General features: G+C 42.1%; 1 protein-coding gene across 2 annotated transcripts in view; it reads right to left on the bottom strand.

The window, feature by feature from the left end:
- The window catches only part of LOC104930937 (tenascin), a 62,692-nt gene that overhangs the window by 24,894 nt on the left and 23,325 nt on the right, over positions 1-14,473 (bottom strand). For both annotated transcript variants that reach the window (XM_027282227.1, XM_027282228.1), the window contains exons 4-5: positions 5,620-5,648; positions 5,423-5,476 (exon numbers count right to left, since the gene is read on the bottom strand). In XM_027282227.1, coding sequence (XP_027138028.1) covers positions 5,423-5,476; positions 5,620-5,648 — 83 coding nt within the window. The remainder of the gene's footprint in view (positions 1-5,422; positions 5,477-5,619; positions 5,649-14,473) is intronic.

Below are 14,473 nucleotides of genomic sequence, written 5' to 3'. Positions count from 1 at the left end.
TGACAACAACAATCAGGAGCCTCCAGGATCACTTCATCACTTCATTACTCAAACTGACTTCAGGCTTGTTTGTGAGTCAGGGGGATTTATTCGTCATTCGTGCTGCATTAATACTCGAGTCACTGCAACCTGCAGGAGTCTACACTACAGAGATTTATGTACTGATGCAGCGGTAAACAGAAAAAACTACTGCTGTACTAATTATCCTGACATTCGTAGAAGGTCAGAAACTGTAGCCTTGATTCATCGCTGCCTAAACTTTAAACTTTCATGTGGAGTTAACTAAAGACAGAGCGTATGTGAACTGCAGTGTAGAGAAGGCAAAGGATCACCAGTTGTGCTGGCACGTCAAGCTCTTGCGTGGTGTTCATGCACATATTCGAAAAGTTTCAGCTGTTTTGCATGAAATTGTGTATATAACAATACAACAGCGGAATATATTCCATACTCGGGACACCGTCTCACCCACGGATCTCTCCGATGAACTGGACACTAAGAACTCTGTTATTTGTGGGAGTCAAACTAGAACTAATGACTAGCTTCTTCCTCAGGCGTGGGAAAGCCTCGCCGAGATTACTCAGTGAGTGTTGAGTTTCCAAAAGATCCGAGTGAGCTGACGTACTGTATCTGTGGAAACATCTCCGCTACGTCTGGGAGGCAGAAAACTACACCGCTATCAAGGGGGGCTTGCGTCTCTGCCAGTGGTGGAGGATCTTGTCCAGACTCTTTGATTGGTAGCGGCTGACACAGCTCGCACATGCGAACCAATGAAAAATGACTTCCAGAAGGCGATTGTTCGTCCAGAGAGACGGAGACAGTGCACCTGGATTTAGGTGATCATGAAGACTTCTGGAAACTATTTATTGAGAGACAATGCTGATACTCAGTTATCAAGTGGCCCAGTAGATGGTCAACTAAAGTTCAGCTGTATTTGTTGCATCTCAGTGGAGCCATTCATTTATTTTTCTTTATTTTGTGGATGGGACATATTTTCATCCACCAGAGATACGAAGGCAAAACAGAGCAGAACATCTGCACATGAATCAAAAGCGTCCTTTTCAACCCATGCCCACAAAAATTACATGTGAAAAACATGGAGGGCAAAAGGACGGAGAGGAAAACAAGGCAGAATCTGAAGAAAAGGTGCATAGAAATCGGCATAAATACTCCCAACAAAGTGCCTCCTACTGGGTCTGTTGACCCCAAACCACAAAATGAATGTTGCGCTAAGGCCAATGACAGGATAAAGAATGGACAGCGTATCCGTGACGTCACCCACAGGTTTCTGAACAGCAGTTTTGAAGATCAAAACAGAAATCCTGCCTCTTTCACCTCCTAACTAATCTAAAAGACGTGGATCATCGGCAGACCTGAGGCCTGGTTGCTCATATAAACCATCTGTAACCACACCCACCTGTCAATCAAAGCATCCACGCTCTTAATCCTGCATAACTTTAAACCTTAATATGATATGAACAGGTGAGTTCTCTAAAAATTCTCCCTTAGGTGGCAGTAGCTCAATCCATAGGGACTTGGCTTGGGAACTGGAGGGTGGCCGGTTCAAGTCCAGCATGGACTTAAGTTTCTTCTTCTTCTTCATGCACAGAGAAATTAGCTATAGAGACCAAAACTGACATTTGAACATGGGGACTTATGGAGACTGACTCACTTCTGCAGCCAGCCTCAAGTGGATGTTTGAGGAAACTGCAGTTGATGGCTTCTTTGGTTATGAGCATCCAGACAACTTAAAAATGGAGTAATTGCAGTAATAAACTGGAAAATTTACTCCAAAACAAAAACATGTCGGCTTTCTTTTCTGTTTTTTAAGAGTTAAATCTTCTGCAGCCAGCCTCAAGTGGACGTTGGAGGAACTGCAGGTTTTGGCACTTCCGCTTTGGCTTCACTTCACAGCCGCTTGGTTAAGGCAATTACTGCAAAGTTTCCGAGCCGGTACATTCTCACATAACTTGGAACCGAACAAATGTCTCCCATCATTCAATATAAATAAACCCAAACATCATCGATATAAGTCAATCAATCCACAGTCACGTCACCAACCCATGACGTGGATGCTCGCTCATTGTTGCCAGGAGACTCTTTCCCATCTCCATCTGTCATGACGTCTCCAATATCAGAATGTCAGTCGACTTTGGAGATTGGAATTATTGACAGGTCGTCCGTGATTGATGGGCGGGTTGGTCCCGCGTGTATTCGCCGTTATTCCAAAGTATCGAGAGCTCAACACAGGTTGTGATGACTTTTCCTGTACGGAGAGCCGAAGATTTACGTTTGTGGAAAGCCAATAAAACAGATTAAAGAAGCAGGAATCTACAAAACCGTGATGTGACAAGTTGAGGGCTGTTGGCCAACGGACTTTGAATACGCTGAGCATCCTGCAAGATGACAGGAAACAAAGAATGTGAAGTGGAGGACAACACTCAGCCGCCGTGGTGTTCCCTGGCTGAATGTTTCAACTTCATATTCTCTGGATTACATATCTGACTGTCCATTACTGCCACCACGGTGCCTTTAAAAGTGTTTGCACTGATCTCATCAATCCTCTTCCCTTCCCCTTTATTGCCCCGACCTCTGACCTCCCTTACTTCGGGTGCCCCTCACAAGTATTTTTGCACCCTTCGTCTAATCTGTTAAAGACACAGATATAAACCTGAGCTTGAGTTTCACGACTTCTTGCACATCTGGTGAGTGGCAGAATAAAAGGCGGGCTGTAAATCTGAAAACTCGGCCTGTCAATATGAACTCTTTACGAGACTCAAAGAGTGATAATTTGAGGTGGTGCGGGTGAAGAATGAATCCTTTAAAATCCTCAACACGACTCCAACTGCTCATGTTTCCGCTAAGGAAGCTCTTCATAACTTCAAATGTGGCTATTAAATATTCATAAAAAGCCCCTGTTGTGATTTTTATTCAAAGGGGATTAAATATTGTGACCATTTATCTACACTCACAGACAAACTAGATGAGTCTAATAGCGCTTTGCTGTTTAAAGCCAAGAATACGTCATTCAAAGCAGAGCAGGGGTTGACCAAGGACATTTCATTGGACTACGGGACATGGGAAGACAATTTGGACTGAAAAACTGAAATAAATATAACCTGTTCACTAAGCTATAATCCAGAATTGCTGTAGCTTTAGTATTCTTCCCCCATGCTGGCAAAGAGAAGGGAACTTTCCCGCGTGGAAAAGACAAACTGGGAATGTTGGCCCTGAAGTGGCGACATCTGTTTTGCCTAGTCAAAGAAAGAAAAAAAAAAGAGAGAGAGAGAGAGGCAGTGAAGTGGTCGTCTTGTGTCCACACAAGCGGCTCTGTTACTTCGACTTTTAGTGAAACTGAAAGCGGCACTTCATGCATTGTTTATCTTCAATTTATTTCTCTATCTGAGTGGACCGTTTCTGGCGTCTTCACACGCTGATTCGCGTCCACGGGAACACAAGTGCAGCGTGTCTGGACGCTCTGCTCATGGAAAACATTCGCAGCTGACAGCAGCGTGTCAGGACGCCGGTTGGCAGCGAATATTAAAATCCAGTGCATCTGCTTATTTGTGATATTTTAGCTGGGTTTTTTTTTTTTTTCATGGCATCTGGAACAGCTGGAAATCCTCTCGAGTGACTTAATTGGGCTGGTAACTGTAGTCGATGCAACAGCGACAGAAAATGCAACACCTCATTAGCAGATTACAAATTTCCCCCGCTGCCTGCACAGTCGATCCTGAAGGAGTCCTTTAAGAATAATAAACCTGGGCTTTATGCGCTCCCAGCTGAGCCTGAACAGGACGCACATTTCACTTTCAATTTGCATCGACTGGACTGCCGCCACACTCGGGAAGAAAGAAAGGTTTAAAGGTCTGCATGTGAGAGTGGAGCTTGGACTCTGTTGTAGATCTGTGAAACTCTTCTCAAAGACAACTGAGACTTGTAATAAGAGACTTTCTGCTGCTTCCAGCTTCTCAAATGTGATGATCTGTTGCTTTGCCCTCTCGTATATGTTTAATAAACTGAATATATTTGTTTGGTTTTGGACTGTTCTCCCTTTTAAAACAAACAAACGTTATGTTTACATCGAGTCTTATTCGCCACTTCAGTGTGAATCCTCGAGGTCTAACAAACATGTGGAGTGGATTTCCTCCACTGCCAAATTTTTTAATCCACTGTTGTTTACTAGCTTGTAGTCGTCTTTGTTTTGTTGGCAAGTCGCAGCAGCGTATCTGGGCGCGTTACCACCACCTGTTGAAACAATATGACACAATTGGTAGGACAGGATAAACAAAACACGGACCCCACTCGTGCAAAAGCAGCTCCACAGCACTACTAGAGGTGTAAACCTCCACAGAACACTGCAAAGCAAACCACAAACTGACAGACGGCATCATGCTGTGCAGGATATCTGAATGTTTTATTCCTCCACTGGTGAATACGAGCAGATTTTAATTAGCAGCAACCATCTGTGCACGAACACACCTGATTATCACACAGACCCTGCACGGTCATATAACCATGCACATGTGATGTTCTCAAGTCAACCCTGACTTAATTCAGACCCGACACGATGCCCTCGCTGACTCTCCGTGTCCCTGGAAAATTAGGGCACTGAAAAAATAAAAAAATCCAAACATTTTACATAAAAAGGCAGAGGCAGCGTGGTGCTGAGTTATGATCAACCCCTGGCTCTTTGTGTTGAGGTCACGCAGAGGGGAAAACATTGTAGGAAGAGCCCTGGAGGGGAAAAGCTCCAGCTACTAAACCAGCTGTGCCCCCCTCTCTCTTGTCCTCTGACAGAGAAGACACCTTCCTCACTTTGCTGCACGGACACATCCCAGGTCACCCGACACATAGCAGAGAGAGAGAGAGGGCTGTAAAACATCTCGGGCTGAGCATGATGTGCATTTAAAAGGACTGAAACCAAAAGAAGAGGGGAGCTGAGTGACTCTGATCTTGAGCCAGAGCTAATGGACTGAATGGACAAATCCTGACACCCACTCTTCCCTTAATTTAATCTGCATGATGGAAAAATGAAAACTGTATTGCATCGCCCCGAGGTAATGTGATGAATCATCCGGCTGCACAGAAGGAAGGACATACACACACACACTCTTATTTTTGCAGGACTGATCTACAACCTGAGCGAGCTGGCTGCAAAGACTCAAAGAGATCAAAAGGTGTGGATAACTCTTCCACATGTTCACTCCCTCAGCAGCCACTCATCACCTCTGATCCTGCACAGGAAGAAGTTGCAGTATACGGCAAGAATGCACTTCCAATAAAGTCTAATCGATGCCTTTCCGTTGCCGTGTGCAAACCTGCAAACGACTAAGGATGTGTGAAACTACTCCAAAAGTCTCGATTTAGTGCATCAATTTCATTTATTTACACATAAAATCCACAGAAATGTCTAATTTCCTACCTGTTGAGTGGAATCTTCTCGTGCAGGTAAAGCCTCCGACTCTTCAAACATTCACTGAAGCCCAAAAAAAAAAAAGAAAAAAGAAATGATGCTCTGTCGCGTCACTGCTCTTGCAGCCTCGAGTCTTGCAGCCTCTCCAGCAGCAAGGTGGCAGCTCTGTCAGTCCTCCCCTCAGCCAGTTCCTTATCTTTCCTCACCGTTCACAGCTCAGGCTGAGGTCCAGCTCCTGCACTGACAGGAGAGAGGGAGTGAGTCAAAAAGCTGTAAGCAAAGAGGGGGAGAGAGAGAGAGAGAGAGAGAGAGAGTGGGAGTAAATGTCTTTTAAAGTGTGAGGAGTGTTTAGGTCAGACCCCCATTGCTTAAACTCCAACCCTTAAATAGCCGTCATTCTCCCTCCCTGCCTGCCTCCCTCTCGTCTTCCCTCCCCTCCCATCGTAACTAATGGATGCAGAGTCGGAGCTGCTGCCTTTTTAAATGAGATGCCAGTGTTACTGGGAGTCATGACAGAGCGAGCAGCTCTTGTGGTCGTGCAGGAAAATTAGAGGGGAAAGCCGGGAACGAGAGGAAAGTGAAGTCAGACTGTGCGGACGGACGTTTCCCTTCGACCATATTAACTTTGCGATGGTGATTTAGGATTTTCTCCTGCACGATTAAAGCTGCAGAAATAAAGAATAATTCCCAATCATCCGTCACCGCACGTCTTGTTTCCGTACCTTAAACTAATCCACCTGTGAATCTGTGACTGATGGATAGCTACAGCAGTGGAAATTATATTTTATTAAAACACGCGAGGACTCTAGATGGAATAAATCTGTACTGATTGAATATTTCCGCTCATTATCTACTTGATGATAATTAATAAAAGCGTCAGGGGAAACACTTCAATCTGCCCCTGATCCCTGGAGGAAATGTTTCCTTGCTCGGACACAGTTGTATCTTCCACGGACACGGTTATATTTTCATACATTTAACAGATGGGATGAGCAGGAAGCAGACACATTCTTCACCGCAGCGTCCAGCCGTGTTGGATCAAAATGAAAGAAAGCTGTGAAGGGTAGAAAAATAAAAAATAAATCTGATATCACTTGTTGTCGGACCTGAGAGCGTTTCGATAAGACTACGCGAAGCTCAGCAGCAGACAACAAAGTTTAGATGAAGGTAAATCATCTGTTACATCTGAGCTCGTGCGGGGAAAAGGAAGCAACATAAACCATGAGAGATGAAATTTACATCAATTATACAACAACAAAGAGAGGTGAGGTAAACCAGAAGAGACAAAGGTTTAACTAACTAAATAAAGTCAATCTATCATCTAATAAACAAAAGAACAAAGAGAAGCCCTTAATCTTGTGACCTTAACAACAATATATCTGAATGAGTGTAGTCAGGAACATCTTGCCTGGTCCACAAGTTCAACACAAAAACACAGGCCGCCACGACTGTCTTTAAATAATCTTTAGATTGGGATTGGTCGGTCGGGGCAGGTCGTGGTCTTCCAGGTCTCCAGGGTGGCGACACCTGGTCAGCTTGGACCAATCAGAGCAAGGCAATCATCCTCTATCCTCGCATATATGTGTCGAGAGCAACACTTTCAGATAAAGTAGGCAACTCAGAGTTGTAATTAATAGATGACCTTTCAAGTTTTAGTCCCAGACATAAAGACGATCAATTTATTGTCACATAAAGTTGAAGAAAAGTAGAATCTGTGCTTGAAAAATGACTCGACTGATGAATAATCGCCTATTTAAAAAACTGACTGCAGCCATGGAAACAAACCGATATAAACTTATAAATAAATTGAGGGAAAACAAGCTTAAAAATAGAGCAATGAATGACAGTGGTACTGGTACAAGCAGACAACTGCTGCTCAACAGTCACCAGGGTTATTCTGGTGATTATCTTCTGGATTATTTCAACGAAGTGACTTCTTTAAATTAGCCCAACTAGTAATTCAAAAGACAGCTAGTTTACGATGACATAAGACAAACGAAAATCAGCAAATGCAGCCACAACCTCCATGGCTGTGAAGTCAAGTTCGCCAATGAATGATTTTTAGATTAGCCAAGAGGCGCAAAAGGCAGGACTACCAAGATAGTGGCGTCCAAAGCTTCGTAGACCTATGGGTCGCCACATGACACAAAGACAAGAAGGAGTAGCACCAAAGTTACTGACTAAACCAATAAATCCAGACTACCTGAACAGAGCTAAGTATATCTGACACTTTACATTGAGGGTTGGTTGGGTCGCCACACGATACAAAGACAAGTGTCTGTACTTCAGGATCTTGTAATGCAAAACAGCTGATATTTGCATGTCATGAGTTCACGTGAGCGCTGAAGAGGGTCGACTAACAAGCTGGGGGATAACCTCATAAAATCTGCCACCACTCATTAAATCAAATCTTCTGCTCAGCTTCAGAAGACCCCAGGGATCTGGGCTGAAGGGGAACCCTTAAAGAATGAGAGAATGTGTGGAACCAACAGAATAGGTCACACCGCCCACCCCCTCATTTAATTTAAGACACCACATGTGTTTCACTACACTACACACTGCATTACAGCCGACGTGGCTCGGGCACAAAGCAGAGAACATTTGCAAGCTGTTGCTACTGCAGCTGTAAACAACCTGATGGATGTCTGCTAGAACAAAAACACTTAGGCAACCACGTCTGCTTTCTTAGTTTATCTTGTTAGCTGACGGTTTCAGACGTCCTTCGCGACAGCAACACATTCCAGCTCCTCGTGGAGGATCTCCAAAGTCTTCCCAGGCTAGCTGGGCTATGTAGTCCCTCCAGCAGGTTCTGGGTCTGCCCCTGGGTCTTCTACTAGTTAGACAGTAAATAGTTTTCAGTATTGGACTTGTTTGGATAGTGTGCGTACATTTCGATCATCTTATGTGAGAATAAACTGATTATCTTTGGGTTTTGGACTGGATTTGGTCGAAAAAAACAAGCAACTTCATGATGTTCTTTTGGACTTTTTGTGACTGTGCCTGGAACATCTCCAAAGGAAGGCGCCCAGGAGGCCCAAACCACCTCAGATGGCTCCTTTCGACACAAAGGAACAGCGCCTCTTCTCCAAATGCTTTTAGGTTGTCCAAGCTCCTTGCCCTATATCTAAGGCTGAGCCCTGAATCACCCTGTGGAGGAAGCTCGTTTTGGTCACTACCCAAACCTCACGACCATAGGTGAGGGTTGGGACGTAGATGGACTGGGAAATCAAGAGTTTTGCCTTCCAGGTTCAGCTCTCTCTTTCCCACAATGGCCTGGTAAAGCTGGTCCATCTCCAGCTCCATTTTCCATCCAAGAGTCATGGACCAAATTTACCAAATTTCATGGCAATCCGTTTGATATTTCTTGGGACATTTTACTCAAAACTACAAATGTACCGCATGCTGGTGCTACGGGAAAAAAAGTATAAACCCATCATCCGTCAGCCCCAATAAAACTCACTGATATCCACAATATATAGGAGGTCAGACAACAGTAGTAAAAAGGTCTAACAGTCTCACACATTCATGAGTAAATCTGCCAAGCAGATGGCTCCGTGAGGAGACTCGGACCAGATCAAAACCATCCCATGTTAAAACAACACAGGTGTGTTACGTTGGAGATTAAAGTAGGTGTTACACATAGTCTGTGGATCTTTCTCAACTTCTGAGCTTTGATTCAACATGTGGTCATAACAAGATACAGAGTCCAGTGAAGTAATAACGCTGACTATGGCAAGAACACGGTTTTAGCTTCAACGTAGCAGAAAGAAGCTGAGATTTCAGAACTTAACTGAACAAAAGTTCATAAAATGGTGAAAACTTTGTGGCTACGGTTGAGTATAAACCATAAGTTGATTGAGAGACAAGTTTTCTAATCGTTTGTGTCGTCTTTGTAGGCAAAAAATTCCAGAGTTTAACTCATTACATCTCCTCAAAGTTGAGTATTTGTTGGCTTTCTTAAGTCTCATATGATATGAAGCTGAATAGTTTTCAGTATTGGACTTGTTTGGACAGTGTGCGACCCATTTCGATCATCTTATGTGAGAATAAACTTCTTCTCTTCTTCATCTTTGGGTTTTGGGAATGAAAACAAGCAACTTCATGATGTTCTCTTGGACTTTTTGTGACTGTGATGGCCATTTTTCAGCATTTTGTAACCTTTTCATTGATAAATTATATATTGCATCTTCCAACTTAGGACTGTTAGACTCCATCTGAAACATAGCCTCCATTGGATTATTTTAATACATTTGAAGAAAGGTTGTCTTGTTTCATGCACTGAAATAAATTTTACTTGCTTGCTTTGAGTTGCCCAAGACTAAACATTTATTGGTAGTTTACACAGCGGCATTCTTTCCTAGAAATTATGGTTGGTTCATCCAATCCATACAGTTACAGTTGACATGCTACTTGGTCCAGTCCTCTATAATCTTAACAGGCTGAAACTGGCACAAAGAAAAGCAAAGTGTCTCCAGTCTGACCTTTACAACCCTGACAGTTGTAATCATAGAGGCTCAATGAGTTATGAGTAATCGAGGCTCGACTGTTCACCTAAAATGAACTATGAGGTCAGTAAACGTAGCAGGTTTATTTTATCAAACATGAATGAACAATGTTATCAGTTTATATCTGTGTGTGACGACTCCCTGCCTGCCGTTTGGTAATTTAAGATCTTAATTACATTGACTCTGTTGTACAATTAAAGAGTTGTCGTGTTTCTGAGAGAGGCTTTAAGTAAGAGGTGTATATGCCGTTTGATGTATTCTAGTTAGAGAGTGCAAAACTAAGCAAGAAGAAGGAAAGTTTGACTTGAAAGGGGGAAGACGCTGTGGAAATGTTCGGTGTTGTAGAAGTAGTGTTTTCTCTCAACACTCCACTGGTTCTTGCTTGGTTGCATGGTGTTGATTTAATCTTTCCATTTAATAACAACTGTACTCACAGGGATGTTAACCAACTAGAAAATGTTCTTGGATCATTTTTCTTGGAGTTTCTTGTTCTTTATTCTTAATGGTGAAGGGTTTTGCCACATTGCTGACTCACCAAAGTTTGGATCTCCCAGATACAAATGTTTTTATACTAGAGTATAAATAGAGTCATTTATACTAGAGTTTCTTGATTAATGCTCATTTCCATCCACTAAGAGTTATGTGGTTACTAGAAAGTTGGTTCGTTTGCGAAGAAGTAGGCGCAACAAGATGACATGAGTATCAATCAAACTTTAAACAACATAAAACATGATGGAAATGTTACATTTGTTTGTTTTATGTATTAATTTGAAAGACAATTAACAGAAGTTTAACTGACAAGCTTCATGCATGTCTGTTTCTACTGCACTCTCCACGCTTTTAGATTTTTAAAGTCGAGAAACCAACAAAACCTTTTTTGCAATACTTTTTATCCATTTCCACTCAGAGTGCAAAGCCCAGTGTGTAAGATTTGTGGGGCTATATGCAGAATATTGCAGAAATGTTTTATAAAAATGAATAACTATGTTTTCTTTAGTGTATAAATACCTGAAAATAATAATTCTTGTGTTTTAGTTATCTGAAAAGAGTCCTCCATGTTTCTACAGTAGCCCAGAAGAGACAAACATTGATTCTAGATCGGGCATTTTTCGATTTTTTTCTGAGGGGCTGCAATCAGCAACTAAACCACTAGACGTCACGAAATCCTCCAGACTGCTCCTTTAATGTGCATAAAAACAAGTGGATGGAAGTGATTCAAGTGTGTCCCATTAAAGGGAGGTAATAATATAAACTGAACGCAACATAACAATCAGATCTTACTGTATTTAACATAGTTGTCTCTGTAGACTTTTAGATTTTCCAGTGGGGGTCCGCAGATTTATTATCGACAAACTGTCACTAACTCATAAACACGGTAACATAGAGAAGCTACCTCTGAGATGACCTCATTAGTTTTAACGACTCGCTATAACTCATGCAAATCCATGACTCTTACGAGACGCTTGTAAGAAACTCTATCTGCCAAGAACTTGTTTCATGATTACAGCTGGACAGACGCTGGAAAATATCAGAAGAATGCTGGGAGACCGTGGCTGGTAATGTAAGATGTATTAATGGCAGCGAGTTCGTGATTTAACCGTATAATAAATAAAATCCTCTCGAACGACACGAGTGAACTGTGTTTTTGAAAACCTCAAAAATTCTGCTGAACATCTGAACTGACAGAAAATATTAATATTGGCGAGCTGAGTGACAAAACAACTGTGGTGCAGACAAAAAGATGAAGATGTGGTGCTCCATCCTCATCAATCTGAGTCAGCTACAGGCCATGTGCAGACACTGAGCAGACCAGAGATGTCACAGCTCACACAAACATGAACTAATATGGCTCTGAAGGCATGACAAATCCCTCTCAGGACGCTTTGTAATGCTTTGCCAGCACATCTGCTGAGAGCGTCGGATCGCAGCTACGACCAAAAATCTACAGACGACAAACTCTGCATGGAAATCTTCTTCTTTGTTGTCTCGGTGCTGCAGCTCTAATGAGCTTGTGCTTTTTACCGATTAGAGGATCTGATTCCCAGGCTTTAGTTTAACGGATTAAGCGTGACACTCGTGAACGATCTGGACTGAATGTGACATTTGTTAACAGCTATGTTTGTTTGGGTTAGAGCTTAAAATCAACCACAAGCTGGATGTTCTTAATAAGATCAGCGATCAGTCACTGGTCGCTGCGTTTATTGGGCTTGACACCAATCAGAGAAACTGAAGCTATCTAAACTCTGATGCTCTATCTATTGTGTTCTTTGTTTATTTCATGAAGCAGCTCCTAAATCTGAGTTTCATTTGGTTTGTGTGTCCGACGGTTTGAGACAGAGGGAACGAGCAGTGGTTGAGTGACACAGACAGTGAATTAGAGTGAGCGAGCGCCGGCCTCGATAAAGCCGGTTAAATCAGCAAAATAAAAAGCTATTTTCTGATTATTTCACAGCGGTTATGGTCAACACAAAACAGACACACCTCAGCAGAGGAAGCAGCTCTGTAAAGCTGCACTCATCATCTTATTTTAAGCACTAAACAGATGTACATCTGAGGCTAATGGAAAGGTTAGTTAGTAGTTAGTTTGACCTGATGATGGTGCTAGATGAAAAGTCGAGGGATCACCAAAGTTATTACAATTTATCCATGAATGTCTGAGACAAATTTCATGGCAATCCACCCAAATATTTATCATTTATTCAAACGTCGACCTTGCGGTGGCACCACGGGTTCAGGTGGTCCATCCTCTGGTGACTACGATTAATTTCATGATCTATTGAGGACTTGTCTGGACAGCTGAAGCGGTGGACTCCAGAAATACAGTCTATTATAATTCATACAAGATAAGAAGTTCCACATATAACTGCTCAGATATTCATTATTTGAACTGTCCAAACATTGAAACTATAAAAGGGAAAATATCTAAATCTGAAGTGTTTTATTCTCTCCTTTTGATCGGTTAATTTGCTGAAGTAACGGTTCTTATTGAGCCGGGAGAGAAATTATCACCGTCAATTAAAACAGACAAAGAAATGTAAGACATGCGTCGACTTCATGAGGAGAGTCTTTTGTCAGTGCTGCATGCCTCGGTGAATTCAAAGTTCAAAGATGTTCCCGAAAGAGGATTTTAAAATAAACCCATTACTTTAACTGCATTTTCTATGATTACCTAATCATCTCAGAATAAGTAATGCAAACTGTCCCAGAATGTGTCGACTCATATATCATGTTTAACACTTGTGCAGAGATGTTTACGTCGCAGCTTTAGTCTGTAATCCTCTCTGGTGTTGAAGACGTTCATGCCAGCAACAATCCTGCTGCTTTGTTTCTGTGTTCTGTTTGAGCAATATTCAATTATCTTTGAATGTATTAATCAAGTGTTTCAGCACCTTTAAGAGTCTTTAAGACGTAACACACAAAGTATTTTAAAACAAAAAGAGAGAAAGGTCCAGAAAAATAATGTGCAGTGAAGTGTTTTTAAATATTTTTCGTGGACAGATGAATCTTCTTTCTAGCCCTGATATTTATCTTGTTTAGGAATGCTTCATTGCATCTTGGTCTTCATGATCTCTAAAGAGACTTCCTCTGATCTTTATGTTCTTTTACATAAACACACACAACAAGTCCTGCAAATCTTCCTGGACTTCTAACGTTTTATAGTAGCGGAGCACGCAAACGAGATCAGGTGTCAACTTGCAGATCATAAAATGACGTCGAGCTACAGCGACAAATCAGCAAATATCAGATTATTACAGCTCTATCTGCATTGTGTATATGTTGGCAGGCCACTGACAGGAAAAAGAATGTACAGAGTATGTGTGACGTCGCCCACAGGTTTCTAAGATCCGTTTTGAAGCAGCCATGTGGGCAATCACTCTTTCACCTCCCAACCAATCCAAAAATGGATCATTGGTGGACCTGAGGCGGGCTGAATGAAGCCCGGTTGCTCAAAAAAGCCATTTGTAACGACACCTACCTGTCAATCAACGCGTCCACGCTCTTAATCCTGCATAACTTTAAGCCTTAATATAATGTGAACAGGTGAGTTGTATATAAATTCACCCTCAGTACAGTTGTCATGAACGGGGAAATTAGCTACAGAGACCAAAACTGTTTTTTGTACCAGGCTGTTAACATGTTTATTTCTGCTGTGAAACATGGGGACTTATGGAGACTGACTCACTTCTGGAGCCAGCCTCAAGTGGACGTTTGAGGAAACTGCAGTTTTTGACACTTCACAGCCTTTGTGGCACAGTACCAATCACAATTGTTGCCTGCCGTCAGGATATATCAATTATTTCCAATCATTTCTATGTGGCTGCGTCTGTAAGTAACAATAACCTGATTAACAATATGAGCCTCAAAAATCAAGCATCAGATTTGCTATGAAATAAATATTTTTGGACTTAACAAGAATCATTAAAATCATTTGTGGTCGTCTGTCTAAAATCCTTCACATGAGAGATTCAGTTTATTGTTGAATCTACTGTGTTGGCAGCTGCCTGTTGTGGTTCTTAACATATGATTTTGTTCCTTTTCAAAGTCATGGCATACA

This window comes from Larimichthys crocea, chromosome IX (genome assembly GCF_000972845.2).
Source record: "Larimichthys crocea isolate SSNF chromosome IX, L_crocea_2.0, whole genome shotgun sequence".
In the NCBI taxonomy this organism is placed as follows: domain Eukaryota; kingdom Metazoa; phylum Chordata; class Actinopteri; family Sciaenidae; genus Larimichthys; species Larimichthys crocea.
Note: the sequence above shows the minus strand (reverse complement) of the source record. Positions and strands in the feature narration are given on the sequence as shown.